The sequence below is a fragment of the Erythrolamprus reginae genome, chromosome 2 (assembly GCF_031021105.1).
Source record: "Erythrolamprus reginae isolate rEryReg1 chromosome 2, rEryReg1.hap1, whole genome shotgun sequence".
Taxonomy (NCBI): domain Eukaryota; kingdom Metazoa; phylum Chordata; class Lepidosauria; order Squamata; family Dipsadidae; genus Erythrolamprus; species Erythrolamprus reginae.
Genome location: NC_091951.1, coordinates 315501276 through 315520006, shown reverse-complemented (window position 1 = coordinate 315520006; position 18731 = coordinate 315501276). Strand labels below are relative to the sequence as shown.

The window sequence follows — 18731 nt, the reverse complement described above, 5'->3', positions numbered from 1 at the left end:
TTGTACACTGTTTTATTGTTGCTGTTAGCCGCCCGAGTCTCTGGAGAGGGGCGGCATACAAATCCAATAAATAAATAAAATAAATAAATAAATAAATTATACATCTTACATTTTAGCTGCAGTGTGCCCAAACTTACAACTTTCTTTTGTATGCACTTACTGAATGTGTGTTGATAATTTCTTCAATAGATATATATATTACTGGCTTACTAAGAGTCACCATATCAGAATATTCATCAATATTGAATTTTTCTTCAGGTTCAGGAACCACACATGCTGCTTGAAAAAAATTCCTAAGGTGGAAAAAAAATACATTTCAGAATACTGCATATATATGCCACCACTTAAGCAATGCTTAAAACTAGGATAGGATAAGATGGTTTTCTAACTCTATATGAAGAAAAAGCATTTTAAAACACAACTTCTCCTTAGCGTTAACTTAAGAGCCAATAGTAGTTTAATTAACTGTATCTACTATCAGACTCATAATTAAAAAATCAGAAAAATGATGGGCTGCTTCAATGAATAGCAGTGGTGTTCACAAGATCTGAATCATACCTGAGAAAATTCTAATACAGTGTATAGGCTCAGTCTTAACAAGATGAATGTTGAGTGTTAAGAAATTGAAATGTTATGAAAAGAAATGAAGTTAAAACCATTTCTTATGTTGGATGAGGAGAGCATTTTTCTCCTTCTGTTCTGGCCTTTTTAGAGAGGCATGATTGAGAGCATTTTAACAAAAAAAGGAGGTTTCCTTTTTTCTTTCTTTTTTGGCAATTTTTAATTTTTTTCTCCACAATTTACATTTACATATCAATGCACATACCCACAATTTATCAATAACATACAATAACAATAATAACAAAAGAGTTGGAAGGGATCTTGGAGGTCTTCTAGTCCAACCTCTTGCTTAAGCAGGAAACCCTACACTACTTCAGACAGATAGTTAACTAACATCTTCTTTAAAATTTCCAGTGTAGGAACATTCACTCCTTCCGGAGGCAACTTGTTCCACTGATTAATTGTTATAACTGTCAGGAAATTTCTCCTTAGTTCTAAGTTGCTTCTCTTCTTGTTCAGCTTCCACCCATTGCTTCTTGTTCTACCCACAGGTGTATAAATACATATTTATACATTTTTATTCAGCCAAAAGTCAATGTCCTTTTATGTACCTATTTTCAAATCCTATTCGTCAGTTTGTTTTTCTTTATTCTGTTACACTCTGGGAGGAGGTTTCAAAATATCTCTAGCAGGGCTACCAGATTCTGTAACAGCTTTGTTCCCTATGCCATCCGTTTAGTAAACTCGCAAGATTCATTTTTCTCGCCATGTACACGTGTATGTCCAAACTAGACTGTTTTGTTTCTCTGTGTCATAAAATACATGTAGGTATATGCATAATTTTTATTTATTTATTTAATCATGTTTATGTAGTTTATGTTTAAGTTTAGAAAAACATATAAAGTGAGTGATGTGTAGAAGAGATCCTTTCAACTCATGCTTTATAATACATTAGATGAGTGCAAACCTGAATTTCTCATATATTTCGGAGAGATAACTATTCATTGACGAGAGATGAGCATTTTCCCCTTCAAAGAGGTTATTTGATGCAGCATGTTGAAGGACTTTGGCTACACAACCTAAATTTCTCCTCTGATCAGAATGTATCTGCCCTCCAGCTGTCATGTCAATGATGTCAAAACCATCAGGTGCAACAATAGCTGGATTCATGAACCGATAGTATAGGAGATTTCCAACAATCTATTGGGGGAAAGACACTTTTAGACACCCTTCTACTTGGCATATTTATTCACAAATTTTACCCTACTTTTTAAACATTATATACTACAAGCCGGAGATGGAAAATCAGGGATAAAATCCAATAGGTTTGAATCAAACTTATGATGCACATCACTACATCACTTATCTGAAGATATAACTGATACTTATATCTAATATAACACTTAGTATGAGTTATTATAATACTCAGCATAGTATACTTATCATGCTACTTAGAGAAAATAAACATTCTCAACATTTATTTATAGGTATTTATAAGAATTAAAATGTTCATAAATAATAAAATGTGCTTTTCTCCCCAATAATTACATAGAAGGAAGAGTTATAAATATTATACAAACATTTTGTGTATAAGACATTGCATGTTAATAGGTAGGAGGTGCTAATGGATGCAGATAACCTGCTGAAAATCGTAGATCCTTTGAACATCAGTTGCATGACAAGAACCATTTGGTGAATTTTAACTTTTTGTAATGCCAAAAGCATTTTTCTGTCTTTTCTTCTTTTCCCCTTAATTTATCCCACTTCCTTCTCCTTTTTTGCATCCAGTTCACTTCCTTTGTTGGTACAGCAATTTATTCCATTTCCTCTTTTCTTAATCCTGTTGTTTCTTTCCTTCTCAAATCCTGGCAGATATATCTACCCATGTACAAAGATGCTTATCTACCACTCAAACGTTTATGGGGGATGAATCTCCAGGATTGGCTGCAGCTGGAGTTGGCAATGAAGACTAATAAGATGAAAAACTAGGCCTGAGGATTTTTTATGTCTTTATGATGGGGTGAGCAGAGGAGACTGTTTTAAATTCAGTGCCATCATCCTTTTCAATACCAAAATTGTTTGATAATGATAAATAAAGAAGTATTTCAAATAGATGCATTGATTGTTACATTTTGTCAAAACAGTCACATGTAAATAAAATCTTTCCCCCCCCCAAATTAATGGAGGTGTGATCAGTCTTTTTGATTTTATGTAAAAGCCTTTCCTTTCCAAACGGTTATAAAAATGGACTGTAAAAGTTTAGTAATGAATGCACACTCAATGACACTCATTCTCCCCCACCCCGGCTCATTTCATACTAAAAAATAAGATAGCTTTCTTTGGCAGAACAGTCTAACAGCATGCAGGTTTGGAGAGCAGGGAGATGTCTAAGTAAAAACATTCCATTCCATTTTCCTCTTTTTCTTTTCTTCCCTTCTCCATTGCCTTAAATGACCATATGCTGGGTATAGAAGGTTTTGGAAACAAAAAACAACTTGACACCAAGGAATATCTTCACTATGATAAAAAATCAAGAGCTGAAACGAACTTTTTACCTCTTTAATAATATAATGTTAGAGACCACAGAGATGGGCTGCTAAAGTGGAACGGTGACGTGTGCTCGCTCCCATGGCTCTGCGTGTTAGTAAAGTCCAGCGCAATTATGCTACTGCACCTGGGCAGGTAGTGAAATTGCACGTGGACACGCAGGTGTGCCCATGGCACACCTGCATGTCCGCGTGCAATTTCGCTACCTGCCCAGGTGCAGTAGCATAATTGCGCTGGACTCCGCTAGCACTCAGAGCCACGGGGCGAGCACATGTCACCCGTTCCACCTTAGCAGCCCACCTCTGAGAGACTGCCTAGAGAAGAGAGCAAGACCCAGCTTGGCGTAGTGATTAACGTATCAGACTAGAAACCGGAGACTGGGAGGCCATGGCAAACACCTTCCGCTCAAAAAACTTTGCCAAGCAAACAGCAGGGGCTAGTCAACACTGCCTCAAAGGCACCGAAGATAAAAAACAAACAAAAAAGAGTTACTGAAGTAACAAAAGCTACACTTGAATGATCAGAGACTGGATCTGGAATCATATGGAAAGCTAGAGTTGCATTCAAGTTATCCTCTCTCCAGAACTCATAGAAACTATAAAGCTGAGGGAACTACAAGTTCAACTCTCTTCTCTTTGAACCACGGCTTGCAACATTCTACCTGTCAATGACTACTTCAGCAATTGCAACACCACAAGAGCACGCAACAGATTCAAACTTAATATTAACCGCTCCAAACTTGACTGTAAAAAATATGACTTCAGCAACCGAGTTGTCGAAGCATGGAACTCATTACCTGACTCAGTAGTGTCAACCCCTAACCCCCAACATTTTCCCCTTAGACTATCCATGATTGACCTCTCCAGGTTCCTTAGAGGTCAGTAAGGGGCGTGCATAAGTGCACCAGTGTGCCTTCCGTCCCCTATCCAATTGTCTCTCCTTATCTCATTTATCTTTTCTTCCTTTCAAATTGGTTCACCTATATTTTTATATCTTTTCTTCTATTCGTTTCTTTAGTTATATTACTACATATCTATTCTCTTCAATGTGTATTATGTATTGGACTAAATAAATAAATAAATAAATAAAATAAATAAATAAACCCTTCGGTATTTTGCATGGCCTATTGCTTCAGCTTTCTAGCCTGGATAAAATATCACACACTTTACTGAAGCATTTTCAAACCAAGACAAATGCAAGAAATGGATTTGTTCCAGCATTACTGTAACTAGAGTAATGAATTGTTTTTAAAGATTTATAGCTAAACAACGATATAGAAACAAAGTTAAAAATATGTTATGGCTTTTATTTAAAGACTACTAAATCCTGTACCAAGTCTCCCTTTAGTCACAACTTGATACAAATTGGCAGGCATTTCCTGCCATTTTGAGGGAGGATAGACATATGCCCAGTACTGTAGACCTAAAGCAGTTTTAATGTTGTTTGATAAAAGGACAATAAATACCCCAATGCAGAAAATTGCAATTATTATTTGTAACTGGTTACATTTACTTATATTCTGTGATCTAGGAAATATACTTTACAAAATAGGCGTTGATTGCTTACCTGAACGCCTCTTCTCGTACGGTGAGCGGGTACAGCAGTCACACGGGTTGCTCATGTCCAATCCGGTGGAACTGAGCCTAGTGTTAAAAAAGCTTGCCGGATCCGCCCCTTCCCCAGAATTCGCGAATCCATAGACTAGGCTCAGCTGTGAAGCTCTGTAGTGTTCAACTCTTATTGTTAGAGGAAAAGGATTATAGAAGGTAAAGAAGACACATACAAGGGCGGGAAGTGACTGCTGTACCCGCTCACCGTACGAGAAGAGGCGTTCAGGTAAGCAATCAACGCCTATTCTCCGTACTGAAGGAGCGGGTCCAGCAGTCACATGGGACATACCCAATAGATGGTCCCTAGGGAGGGATTAGATTGCTATCGTGTGAGATAACGGATTGGAGTACCCTTCTGCCGAAGGCAGCGTCCGCTGAAGCGTAAGCATCAATCTTGTAGTGCCTGATGAAGGAATTTGGCGAGGCCCAAGTGGCTGCTTTGCAGACCTCCTCCAACGGGGCTTGAGTCGCCCAAGCGGCCGAGGTGGCTGCGCTCCTGGTGGAATGCGCTGTGATGTTCCTTGGGACTGAGAGGGAGGCCGATTCATAGGCCTTAGATATAGTCCCTCTGATCCAACGGCCTATTACTGTTGAAGACACTTTGGCCCCCATGACTCTGGGGTGATAGGCTATAAACAGTGCTTCTGACCTCCGAAAGGGTCCAGTGCGTTGGATATAGATTCTCAGCGCTCTAATAAGATCCAGGGTGTGCCATCTAATTGCCAAGGGATGGTCTCGTTGGAGGCAGAAGGATGGTAGGACAATATCCTGAGTTCTGTGGAACATGGAACTGACCTTGGGTAAGAAGGTGGGGTCCAGTCGCAAGACTACCTTGTCCTGATGAAATTGACAAAGGTCCTGCCTGATTGAGAGGGCAGCCAACTCCGAAATGCGTCGTGCAGAGGTAATAGCCACCAGGAATGCTACCTTAAAGGATAGGTACCTGAGGGACGCCGATTTTAGGGGTTCGTATGGTGCCTGCGTGAGGGAATGGAGAACCCGTGGCAAATCCCAGGATGGATACCTGTGGACCTTGGAAGGTCTGAGGTTGGCTATGCCCTTGAGGAATTCCTGAACTTCAGGGAAGGATCGGAGAGGCTGTCTGCGGGGACCCCCTAGGACAGATGAAATGGCTGCCAGATGACGCCGGAGGGTGCTGGTGGAAAGCCCTTTATGGAAGCCTTGCATAAGGAAGGAAATGATTCTGTGTATGGGGATGCACAGAGGAGAGAGACCTTCCTGTAGACACCACTGGTGAAACTTGGACCACGTGTGGTCGTAGATTCGATTGGTCGAACCCCTTCTGGCCTTTAAAATGACCTCCACTGAATCGGGGTCATGACCACGCAGTTCTAAGTCTCTCCTGATAACAGCCAGGCGGTGAGGTGGAACCACTCCGGGTCTGGATGGAATGAGGCCCCCTGCCGCAGCATATCCCCCGAAACGGGGAGTCGCCAAGGGTCCTGGACGGACAGCTGTTGGAGATCCGCGAACCAGGGCCGGCGGGGCCAATGAGGGGCGATTAAGATTACTCGGGCCCTCTCGGTGAGGACCTTGTGAATCACGTCCGGGAGAATTGGAATTGGAGGAAATGCGTAGAGTAGGCCTGGAGGCCATGGACTCCGGAGGGCATTGATTGCTTCCGCTCCCGGGGTTGGAAATCTGGAAAAGAAGCGAGGGAGTTGGGCGTTCGCATTGGTCGCGAAGAGATCCAGGATTGGTAGGCCGAATCTGAGGCTGATCTGATGGAACAGGTCTTGATGGAGGTTCCACTCTCCTGGGTCTATCGTTGCTCGAGATAGCCAATCCGCCTGGACGTTGAGGCTCCCCGAGATGTGGTCGGCTAGGAGCGACCGAAGATGTTTTTCCGCCCAAAGGCCTAACTTGAGGGCCTCCCTCATGAGGGCCTTGGATCTCGTGCCCCCCTGTCTGCAGATATGGCTTTTTGTGGCAATGTTGTCGGTGAGAATGAGAACGTGCCGGTTGGGAATGCGAGGAGAGAAATGCTTCAGAGCCAGGGAAACGGCTCTTAACTCTAGCCAATTGATTGGCCTGGAAGCTTCCTCCGGGGACCACGTGCCCTGGGCTATCATCCCCTGGGCGTGGGCGCCCCATCCCGATAGACTGGCATCTGTGGTGATGACAAATTGATCCGGGCACCTGAACGGGGATCCTTTGTCCATGGCCGGAGACTTCCACCACTTGAAGGATCTGCGAACACTTGGTGGGATGACAATGCGACGATTTGAGTTGCTGTGCCCCGATCTCTGAAAGGGTAATAGGAGCCACTGGAGTTCCCTAGCATGAAGGCGAGCCCAGGGAATGATGCCTATGCATGACACCATCTTCCCCAAAAGGGATGACAGAGTTACTATGGATACTGAAGAATTAGATAAAATGTTAGAAATTAACTCCCCTATACTGAGTTTTCTCTCGGGAGAGAGAAAAACCTGGGAGGATTCTGAATTAATAATGGATCCCAGGTGTAAGATGGATGTGGAAGGTTGGAGGTGACTTTTATCAAAGTTGATGGAAAATCCATGGTCCTGAAGGACTGACGTGGTGACAGAAAGGTCTGTTTTCACTTTCTCTAGGGAGTTCCCATGAATCAAAATATCATCAAGATAACATAAAATGTGGATGGGAGACGCCCGGATATAGGCCGCCAGGGACCCCAAGAGCTTTGTAAAGACCCGAGGGGCCGAGGAAAGGCCAAATGGCATCGCCCTATACTGGAAATGCCTGCCTTGAAAGGAAAAACGTAAAAATTTTCTGTGGCATTTGGCTATAGGAATGTGGAGGTAGGCCTCAGTGAGGTCTAAGGAGACCATGAAATCTCCCGTGTGGATGGCGGCCAAAATAGAAGATAAGGAGTGCATCTTAAACTTCCTATATTTGATGAATAGGTTTAGCTTCTTTAAATCCAAAATAGCTCTCCAACCTCCGGAGGACTTTGGAACCATAAATAGGATGGAGTAAAAACCTAGGCCCTTCTGACCGGAAGGAACCGGTTGAATGGCTCTGATGGACAATAAATGAGAAATGGCCTCCTCCATACGGTTACAATCTGAGGAGGACCTGGGAGAAGGGCAGGAAATAAAACGTTTCGGGGGAGGAGAAATAAATTCTAAAAGAAGGCCTGTTTGAACAGTGTCAATGACCCAGGGGTCCTTGAAGGTGAGACGCCAATTAGAGGCGAAATGGGCTAGGCGACCCCCTATGGGAATTGAGGAAAGATTACCATCTAGGTTTTTTTGAAGCCCTGTTAGAGGACGCTCCCCTTTGGAAGCGAAAACCTCTGCCCCTGGAGTTCCTACCTTGGGAACGAAAGCGGGGGGAATACTGACCTGGAGATCTCTGATAGGAAGCCGCTTGATCTTGCTGGCGCCCTGGGCGACGAAAGGACTGCGTTTTGGTAGCCTTTTTTGTGGTTGGACCCAAAACTTTCTTCTTGTCCGTGGTTTCCGTGAGGAGTGGATCCAGAAGATCACCGAAAAGAAGGTCGCGCTTTAAGGGTCCCTGGGATAACTGCCACTTCTGGCGTACTCCCGCTTGCCAAGGGCGAATCCATAGGAGTCTTCTTGCCGTTGTAGAAGCTGCAATAGACTTAGCAGAAAATCTAGTAGATTGCAAGGTGGCATCAGCCACGTACTGGGCAGCTGCAAAGACCTTGTTGAAGTCTTGTTGACCTCTCAAGTCATCGGGAGGAATATGCTGTTGAAGTTGACGAAGCCACAGAAGCATGGCTCTGGAGAAAAAGGAAGCTGCTGCAGAACTTTTAATGGCCCAGGAATCTGCGGTGAATCCTCTTTTGAGCATTTGTTCAATCCGCTTGTCCTCTGGGCGGAGGACTTCCTCCGCTTCGCCTGGCACAGCCGCTGCCGAGTGAAGGATCTTGACAGGTTCATCCGGTTTGGGAAAAGATAGAAGCTCTTCATAGGAAGAGGAAAGTTTATACAACTTTCTGTCCTTGGTGGAGGGATTAAGGCCAGAGGCTGGGAAATCCCACTGTTTGAGTAAAGCATCTTTAAACAATTTAGGCATAGGAATTACCTCGTTATCCTCCTGTTCCTCTGTGAAGTAAGGTAAATTCTCCTCCGGGGGATCAGTGGAAGTGGAGGCTTGTTTCTCCTGGGCCACTAATCCCGTAGAAATTCTAGCTTTGAGGAGAAGAGATTTGAATAATTGAGAAGGAAAAATAGTAATTGGAGAAGGAACCTTTATTTGGGATTCCTCATCATCTGAGAGGCCTTGAAAGGGATCCTCATCATCCTCCATATCCTCATATTCGTCCTGAGAGGAATCTGAATCATCCTGAATAGGAGCTCTAACCGCTGGGGAAGAACCCAAGGGGCGGGAGGGACGAAGGGGAGGAGGAGGTAAGGGAAGCTCATTGATGGTGGAGAGTTTGGCATCAATGGCCTTGGACAACACAGCAAAAATAGATTGGAACTCAGGAGGTAAAGTAGAAATATCAGCAGGAATGGCAGAAGAATCCCTAAAGGCCTGGGAGGATCCTGGCTGGGGGGAATCTTCAATAATATCTGGTTCCTCTGGACCTATGCCCCATAGGTTAGGTTGGGGTCTGTCTAGGTTAGGCTCATCCAGAGATAACACAGGGACCCCAGAAGGAGGTAGACTAGAAGCCTCTGGGGGGTCTTGACTACTGAGTACTTGGGCCTGTACTTTCAAACGTTTTGCTGATTTGTCATGAATTCTTTGTAGGGCTAGGTCCCTTCTCTTCTCGGCCCTGGTGACCTTGGTCGAGGGGCGGGCCCCTGGAGAAGAGGAGGAAGAGGCCTGGGGGATACTAGTAATCTCATCGCCTGTAGGCCTGGCCTCTCTGGGACCTTTAGTTGTGCCTCTCTTGGGAAAAGTAGCCATAGTCTGACAATTAACAGAAGACAAGGCTGAGCCAATAACTGAATAATTAAGGAGAAGAATTTCAAGGACTTCCCAAGAGGAATGGATCCTGCTTCGAGGCCTCGAAGCTGCTGAGACTTGAGGGCAATCTGGGCAAACCCAGAGTTCGTGTCCCCAAATCCAGCGGGGCCAGCCTCCCTAAACTTTATAATTAAGTAAACCAAGGCACTCTGGTTGGAGGCTTAGCCGGTGGAGAATTAAGCCTGGGCGTCCCAAGGCCCGCTCCGGGATCCACGCGGTGGACTGAGGCCTACGCGGCTGGCAGGAGGCCAACACGAGAGGCCTAAATTTAAAAAGGGCGCGAAGGCCTTCGCGCCGAAAAATCGCTCCGTAATATTTCTTAAAGGGGAAGCGATCGACTAAGTCCAGGAGACTAGCAAGACGTCTCACTCCGCAGGAGGTATTTCTTAAGCCCTTTAATAATATACAATAATGAATCAATAAATCAATAAATCAATACTTGCACCAAGACCTCCAGGCCAAAGGATTAGAGGAATCCACAAGCGGCAGCGGGGATCGTACACGGCAAAACCGCCGGGGGAAAACGAAACCGCAACTTCTCCAAAGGAAAAAAGCCGAGCCACAAACGGCTGGCGCTATAGTGCAAGTAAATAATAATGGTAAAATAATTCTTACTACTTTTGAAGGAAAAGATCGAAGGGAAGGTGTTAGAATGTTGAACGAGCTATCACAATACAACCGCAGGATATGCGAACTGAGCGAATTCTGGGGAAGGTGCGGATCCGGCAAGCTTTTTTAACACTAGGCTCAGTTCCACCGGATTGGACATGAGCAACCCGTGTGACTGCTGGACCCGCTCCTTCAGTACGGAGAATCACCTAATATATAATAATGCATATAAATAAAAACAATTACTAAAACACCCAATTCACATGAATGATATGGACTGCTATCAAAAAAGGTTAAGTATCACTGATCTTTATCTAAGAAATTGGTTTTCAGATAGAAACATCATGTTGTATTCTCCTAAGTTACATTGTACCCCAATACAAATAAATACATAAATTCCCTCTCATATATTTAGAAAGTAAAATGAAGCTGTTGAATCATCCTCGCAAATCTACCTTTAACAGCTCATCTTCTGTTGCATCTGGGAATTTCTCATGAAGTGAGTTCTTCAGAACTTTGGCTATATATCTCAATCCATAACTACATGCAAAAACAGATGAAAAAAGAAACAAGTGGAAACTTGGGATGAAAAACAATATATTTAAGTCAACCAAAAAAGAAAAAAAAACATTGCATTTAAATATTTTAGAAATAAACAAAATTGGATGATATATCCAAAAATTAAAAAAGAAAATACATTATGAATTTTTTTTTCAAATCTAAGGAATGGGATTGGTAATAGATATGTAAATACTTCCCTCTGCTGGTAAAATATCATTATAAATTAAGACGACTAAGAAATTACAAAATAAGTTTAAGAGTTCCACCAACATTCTCAGAGGTTCCTGTACTTACGGCATTAAGTTCAGAGATGAGAATATGGACGAAAGGACTTTATCGGTTACTGCTCTGAGACTCTGAATTGAGGATTCCAGTCGATTCATTACTTCAGGGTGTGCCAAGGCTTGTTCTGTTGTTACATCATATGGTAATTTGCTACAAAAAGAGAGAAGAAAAGTGTAATCTACATATCAGGGTCTCCAACTTGGAAACTTTAAGACTTATAGAAACAAAGAAACATAGAAGACTGACGGCAGAAAAAGACCTCGTGGTCCATCTAGTCCATCTAGTGTTTTATCTTAGGATGGATATATGTTTATCCCAGGCATGTTTAAATTCAGTTACTGTGGATTTACCAACCATGTCTGCTGGAAGTTTCTTCCAAGGATCTACTACTCTTTCAGTAAAATAATATTTCCTCACGTTGCTTTTGATCTTTCCCCCAACTAACTTCAGATTGTGTTCCCTTGTTCTTGTGTTCACTTTCCTATTAAAAACACTTCCCTCCTGAACCTTATTTAACCCTTTAACATATTTAAATGTTTCGATCATGTCCCCCCTTTTCCTTCTGTCCTCCAGACTATACAGATTGAGTGAGGAATTCTGGGAGTTGAAGACCACAAGTCTTAAAGTTGTCAAGGTTGGAGACCCCTGATCTTTAGAGCACAGAAGAATAATTGTTTTATTGAATGTTTAAAAAAATTATACTTCAGCTATTTTATATGTTACTGAATTTGCTGGATTGATTATAATCATTTGTATCATAGCTTATTTTAAAAATACTAAAATGTTATTTTTCTGTGAACTTATCTCCAATAATCTTACAGATTGCCATGTTTTTGATGCATCTGATTCCACCACCAACCCAATTTTCTTTGACTAAAACTTATTTTCAATGCAATTTGTCTTCCATCATTTTTAATGGCAACAGCCCAATATATCAAAGTGTACAAGGTACAGTATATCCAAAATACTGAAATAACCTATATTTGGGCTGATTATCACTAAATGAAAACTGCCAATACTTCTAATTATTTAAAACATGGGGATTTTACATGTTGATAACTATTTTGATAGGAAAATAACAATTTAGATGGAAACACATTCTCACATCACCCATGAATTTCAAGATACGTATGCACCTATATGCAAAATTTTAAAGAAGTTATCTTATGTAATATTTTTAATGAGGCCCAAAATTGTAATGACCCATCCAAGAAACACAGCACAATAAGAGGATATTGAGGAATATTGAGAAATATTGAGACCCCAAAGTATTCTAAAACACAACAGAAATATTATTTATGCAATAAAGGACACAACTGGGTTGAATCTAAAGTTTATGTATAATAAGATCTGTAATACGTTTTTATAGAATGAGTATTAAGCATAATATCCTTATAAGAGCTGTGAATCAGTCTACTCAGATATATTACATTTTTATGTATCAAACCAATAATGCTTTTTAAAATAAAATTATTGTATTTTTAAAGTCTCTCTAGAGACAGAAGGGCCTCATTCAGCAGAAACAGAAACCTTCAAGTATATATAGCAAATATGAAGTTCCACATTTGGAAATAATATTAAATACATAATGTATGTAAAAGTACTGCTGCCTTTACACATTTCATTCAAATAACAAGTTTTTTAAATATCCAGAGATTTTGTACTTACAATGCATCAAATCAAAGATTACTTGCATGGCCATTATATTTCTGAATGTGTTGCGTAACTATCATTCACCCCATTTTTTAGATTAAATAAATACAATCTATTTTAAATCATCATATTAATTCAGTGTTTCTCAATTATTTTCTGTTATGCCACACCCTAGGAAGAAGTAAACATTTCACGCCCTTCCTCCAACTCTCTGGGACTGTTGTTTGCAATATTCAGCATGTTTTCGCTGAAAAAACTCAAGAGGCTTATCAGCATGATTGGGGCATTATGTGTTTAAGAGATGCCTTAATGTATTTGGCTTCATGCTGTCCAGTGCCAACATTTTTAGACACAGTAAACTTACTGATCTTTCCTCGTCTCCCACCATAGTCACAGTGAAGCCAAGTGCTACATACGTACACCTTGGCATAGTTCCTCATCTTAACTTTCGGAAGACTTACGTTTGTCTCATTATCACCGTCTCTCTCCTCCTTTCTTTTCATCCCTGTTAAATATTTTTCCATGGTGTCTTTTAAGGATTTGTTATATGTACTTCATACCTCCTACTCTGTGCTGTGTGCTATTGTTAGGTGCAAAAAGGCCCTAATCCCTGCGGCAAAAAAAGCACATTCTTTGGGGTCATGTGCCCCTCCCCTCGGCATCACTTTGTACTCCCCCAGGGGGGCCCACCCCACTATTTGAGAAGCACTGTGGTTAATTTAATGTCATTTTCGGAGTCTAAAAAAAACTAAGTTGAAAAACTGAAATAGACTTCCTATTTACTGCAGAGAAGTGAAACGTCTTCAAAAGAAAAATAGAAAAAAGCCCAGTTGCCTCCTTCAAAAGCTCCTTTGGGACAACTATGACCTGGATGACTGAAAATCTCTAGACATTTACTGCAATGTTTCTCAACTTCGGCAGCTTGAAGGGTTGACTTCAACTCCCAGCCTAGCTGGCAGGGGAATTCTGGGAGATGAAGTCCACCCATCTTCAAGCTGCTGAGGTTGAGAAACACTACTATGTTTTAATATAATCTTCTTCACTCTAAGGTTCTTCAAATATATTGGAATTCAGCGCACATAATTTCAGTTGTTATGAGTAACCAGCATTTTTTCCTTTGCTGTTTTGTCATCTATTCTGTCACAATCCTCCTCTTTCATCCCAAATTTCGCAACAGCACGTACGGATACTGAAAAATCGAAATCAGTTTTATTCATTTGTTGCCTACTGACCTGGCCTCTCCAGTTTGCATTTCCAGCTGGTTTACCCATGCTTTGTACACTTCCACGGGACTTGTATTGATGACTAGGGATTTGTCATCCATTATGTCCTTTACCACTGATGACAATAACTGACGCAACGTATTCTGCCCTCGTGCACCTCGGTTGAAGCTAACCACCATCTTTATCACAGTAGGATTTCCTGTGACAATGTCCTGAATCTGATCTACTTTAGAACTGCAATTAAAAAAATTAGCAACATTTATATTTTGACTCTCAAACATCAAAACTGTATTTCTGCTGCTGTATTTTTTTCCATGAATCACGTTTTTGCAAAACTATTTAATACAAGAATTAGATGAAGGAACATTCTGAAATATAAATGTACATCTACTCAATTAACCCACATCATTTCCGCTAAAAGTTTACAGCCTGCTTTAGTGTGATGCAAGCATCCTCCGTTGAGCAACAAGAAACAACTTCCTACTTTCCCATTATATGAAAAACCCATTATATTACTTACACAAGTTTAAACAAAATGTAAGTTTAATGCACTTTTTTTCTCTATTGTGTCTACTCAAACAAATACGTGTGAAGGGAACTTATATGCATACTTTATTTCTTCTTCTAGAGCAGTTTTAAACAACTTCAGAAGCAAGTATTCTTCTCGTGGATTAGAAGCATAATTGTATAGTGTGAAGATAACTGTATCCATAAATTTAGTGGATTTGTTCTGGGGCATCTGGAAGATGAGCTTTGCCAAATAAGTTGGGTTAGTCTGTGTAAAGAATATTAGAGTTAATAGAATGAAATATCCACATGTATTTTTCAATGATTGAAAATTATCTTGTAAAAAGGTTACCATTATGCTAGAAATCAAAATTACAGTAATTACCTTATTGACATAAAAAATTTTGTATTAACATAATGCAGCATTCTAGCAGACACCTGTGCAGGATGCAAAATCTAGCATGAGGACATGTGTTTCGGTGACATTTTTTGCTTCCCCACATGCAGGGAAGCCAAAAACCTCACTGAAACGTGCGCGCATGAGTGTCCCCATGCTAGATTTTGCTATCTGCACAGGGGTGGGAAGCAAAATTGTGCTTAATCCCACACTCGTGTGTCAGAGCTGCGAAGCTGCGCACAATTAGCCATACCAGTAGGACCCCACCACTGGATCGAACCTGCAATCCCTTGAATTGGGGTGTATCCTTGCCTAAGGATTGGTCACTTAAGTCACTTAACAGCAGCAATGGTGAGTTATGGGATTGCTGTCATTAATCAATGCAGTCAGATGCCACATTTTACAACTGCATCACTTAGTGATAGAAATTCCAGTCCCAATTATAAGTTGTACATTGATGACTACCTGTATATCCTTGCCAGAACCAAATATAACAACACCTAGATAGTTACATGCATTTCAATAACAGCAAAACTCTTTTAGATACATAACATTTATTAGCTTAGATTCAGTGTAGATAGTCAAATTTTCTCTCACAGCATAAGTAATTCAATCTCTTTTCTCAAATACAGTGATACCTCGTCTTACAAACGCCTTGTCATACAAACTTTTTGAGATACAAACCCGGGGTTTAAGATTTTTTTGCCTCTTCTTACAAACTATTTTCACCTTACAAACCCACCACCGCCCGTTTTTGTGCTGCTGAGATTCCCCTGAGGCTCCCCTCCATGGGAAACCCCACCTCCGGACTTCCGTGTTTTTGTGATGCTGCAGGGGAATCCCAGCAGGGGAATCCCAGCAGGGCAAAAATGGGCGCTTCGCTGGCAACGGAAGTACGGAGGTGGGGTTTCCCAGCAAGGGGAGCCTCAGTGAAATCACAGCATCGCAAAAACACAGAGGTCCGGAGGTGGGTTTTCGAGGACTTTGGTGTTTTTGCGATGCTGCGATTTCACTGATGCTCCCTTCGCTGGGAAACCCCACCTCCGGACTTCTGTTGCCAGCGAAGTGCTCATTTTTGCACTGCTGGGATTCCCCTGCAACATCGCAAAAACACAGAAGTCGGGAGGTGGAGTTTCCCATGGAGGGGAGCCTCAGGGGAATCCCAGCAGTACAAAAACGGGCGCTTCGGCTGGCAAAAGGGGTGAATTTTGGGCTTGCACGCATTAATCGCTTTTCCATTGATTCCTATGGGAAACATTGTTTCGTCTTACAAACTTTTCACCTTAAGAACTTCGTCCCGGAACCAATTAAGTTTGTAAGACAAGGTATCACTGTATTACTTTTAGACCTTTTCTCAGTCATTGAAAGACCCACCATTCTTACTAGATTAAATATCTGAGTAACCATTGGGGTGGGTGGGTGATGATCCCTTGGCCCTTCAATGATATGCTATCAGTGGGCAGCAGCACGACAAAGAAATGAGGGAGGGGCTAGGTCAAAAGCTAATTATAATTATATTATCATTCTCTCATCTGTCAGATTTATGAAAGGATTGCAAGTAGCTACCAAGCCTGAGTTTATGCGCTTCTTAAATGCATATGATTCAGATTTAACACTAAGGAAAGAAGAATGCAGCCTTCACAATATGTTTATAATAGGTCCTGTTTAAATTCTGGATTGGTTCTAAGAGTTGCAAATAAAAGAAAACTATATCTATCCATACTTGAGTGAAAGTGAATGTATGTCCACTTGTATTTGAAAGTACAAGAATGAACAGTCTTCAGCAAAAGGAAAAAGGGAAGATGAACCATGTAGTATTTAGTTCTATTAAAATGAAGTTTGATTTGTACTCCGTGTGTGTGTGTGTGTGTGTGTTTAGAGAACTGAAGAGCTGGATTATGAGGTTTGTTCAAATTGATTTGAATTGGTTCGGTTTCAAAAACTGCTACTACCAAAGCCAATAAAAAGGATATCTAGGAGTCTCTGTATTATACATCAGATTGCTTACCTGAAGAAGGTAAAACAAGTGTTGATACGCTTCTAGTTTTTTCCTCCTCTCTTTGCTCAAGCCTTTGATGCCTTGCTTTTCCCCAGTTACCATCTCTTGCAGCTGGTTTTTGGTTTTTTTGTTCAGCTTCTTGCTATGTGACACAACATCCTGAAAAATGAAAGTCATGCCAACACTTCAAATCTGATATTTGGTAGAAAATAAAGTTTGCTATTAAAGTCAAATTCATTTCAATTTAGCACTTTGAGAGAATTCATAGCAAGTAACTAATCAATTACAAAAATGAAACCACCACGACAAAAATGTACCAAGCAACCCCCTGAAAAGGAAGAGAGATGGTGCTTAGAACATGGCTTGGTCTAAGCCTCAACAATAGAAATACAATTTCTTATGAGAGAGAGTGTTTAAATAACACCTGGCAATTGAGAAGAGGAAGAGAGAGAATAAACCTTCGGTTTCTAAGCTTGATGAGACCATTTGTAATGTTAACATATCAAATAGCCAATTTAACAAAATGTTACTGTCCCTTATCAATACATTTTGCCGTTTCTTTCCTGATAGGTTAGCATATTTTTCAATTAACGTCTGGTTTTAGTGCGCTTATTTAAGAAAGTTTACAAGACATATTTGAGGCCTTGTGAAAAAACATGAATGGTGGAAGGTGCAGCATGCCAGCTCCCAACTGCTCCCAACAATATTTTCAGTTAGAAAAAAATGTTAAAAAATGTAAAACCTCATGGCAGCAAATATGTCAGGAACTAAGACAGGTGTTCTCAGGCAGCCTAGTGAAGCTGAATGTCTATTAAATTCAAATGGAAGTAGAAACATAGAAACATAGAAGTCTGACGGCAGAAAAAGACCTCATGGTCCATCTAGTCTGCCCTTATACTATTTTCTGTATTCTATCTTAGGATGGATATGTGTTTATCCCAGGCATGTTTAAATTCAGTTACTGTGGATTTATCTACCACGTCTGCTGGAAGTTTGTTCCAAGGCTCTACTACTCTTTCAGTAAAATAATATTTTCTCATGTTGCTTTTGATCTTTCCCCCAACTAACTTCAGATTGTGTCCCCTTGTTCTTGTGTTCACTTTCCTATTAAAAACACTTCCCTCCTGGACCTTATTTAACCCTTTAATATATTTAAATGTTTCAATCATGTCCCCCCTTTTCCTTCTGTCCTCCAGACTATACAGATTGAGTTCATTGTCTTTCCTGATACGTTTTATGCTTAAGACCTTCCACCATTCTTGTAGCCCGTCTTTGGACCCGTTCAATTTTGTCAATATCTTTTTGTAGGTGAGGTCTCCAGAACTGAACACAGTATTCCAAATGTGGTCTCACCAGCATTCTATATAGCGGGATCATAATCTCCCTCTTCCTGCTTGTTATACCTCTAGCTATGCAGCCAAGCATCCTACTTGCTTTCCCTACCGCCTACCAAGTAAATTGGTGTAATTTACATAATGTGCATTAATTATGTAAACAGAGTAGATATGCAGTTTAAGAAATTATGTCTACCATGTCAATTTATATTTCTGCCATTATGCTAGTGACGTAATTGATACAACTAAATTATGTCAGTTATCTGGATTGCTTCAGAAATTGACTGAAAAGTTGAAACTGACTATTTGGAGTGAAGTCCAGACCAAAATTTTGTCTGTTGCATTTGAAGTCCACTGATAGTTGCATGCAATAAGGTTTAATGGGTAAATATTCTAGATACTTATTTAAGCTCAAATAACATCTCTGCCTTTGTGATTGGTCAAGAGGAATAGCCGATCAATTGGTGGTCCTGCATCTTTTAACAAAGAACCCAAAGGCAG

The 18731-nt window shown here is 40.9% G+C and overlaps 1 protein-coding gene across 2 annotated transcripts in view; it reads right to left on the bottom strand.

The window, feature by feature from the left end:
- The window catches only part of IQGAP2 (IQ motif containing GTPase activating protein 2), a 188708-nt gene that overhangs the window by 17648 nt on the left and 152329 nt on the right, over positions 1-18731 (bottom strand). For both annotated transcript variants that reach the window (XM_070743205.1, XM_070743206.1), the window contains 7 exons: positions 16906-17055; positions 14605-14768; positions 14003-14227; positions 11127-11267; positions 10727-10811; positions 1529-1761; positions 161-293 (listed from right to left, as the gene is read on the bottom strand). In XM_070743205.1, coding sequence (XP_070599306.1) covers positions 161-293; positions 1529-1761; positions 10727-10811; positions 11127-11267; positions 14003-14227; positions 14605-14768; positions 16906-17055 — 1131 coding nt within the window. The remainder of the gene's footprint in view (positions 1-160; positions 294-1528; positions 1762-10726; positions 10812-11126; positions 11268-14002; positions 14228-14604; positions 14769-16905; positions 17056-18731) is intronic.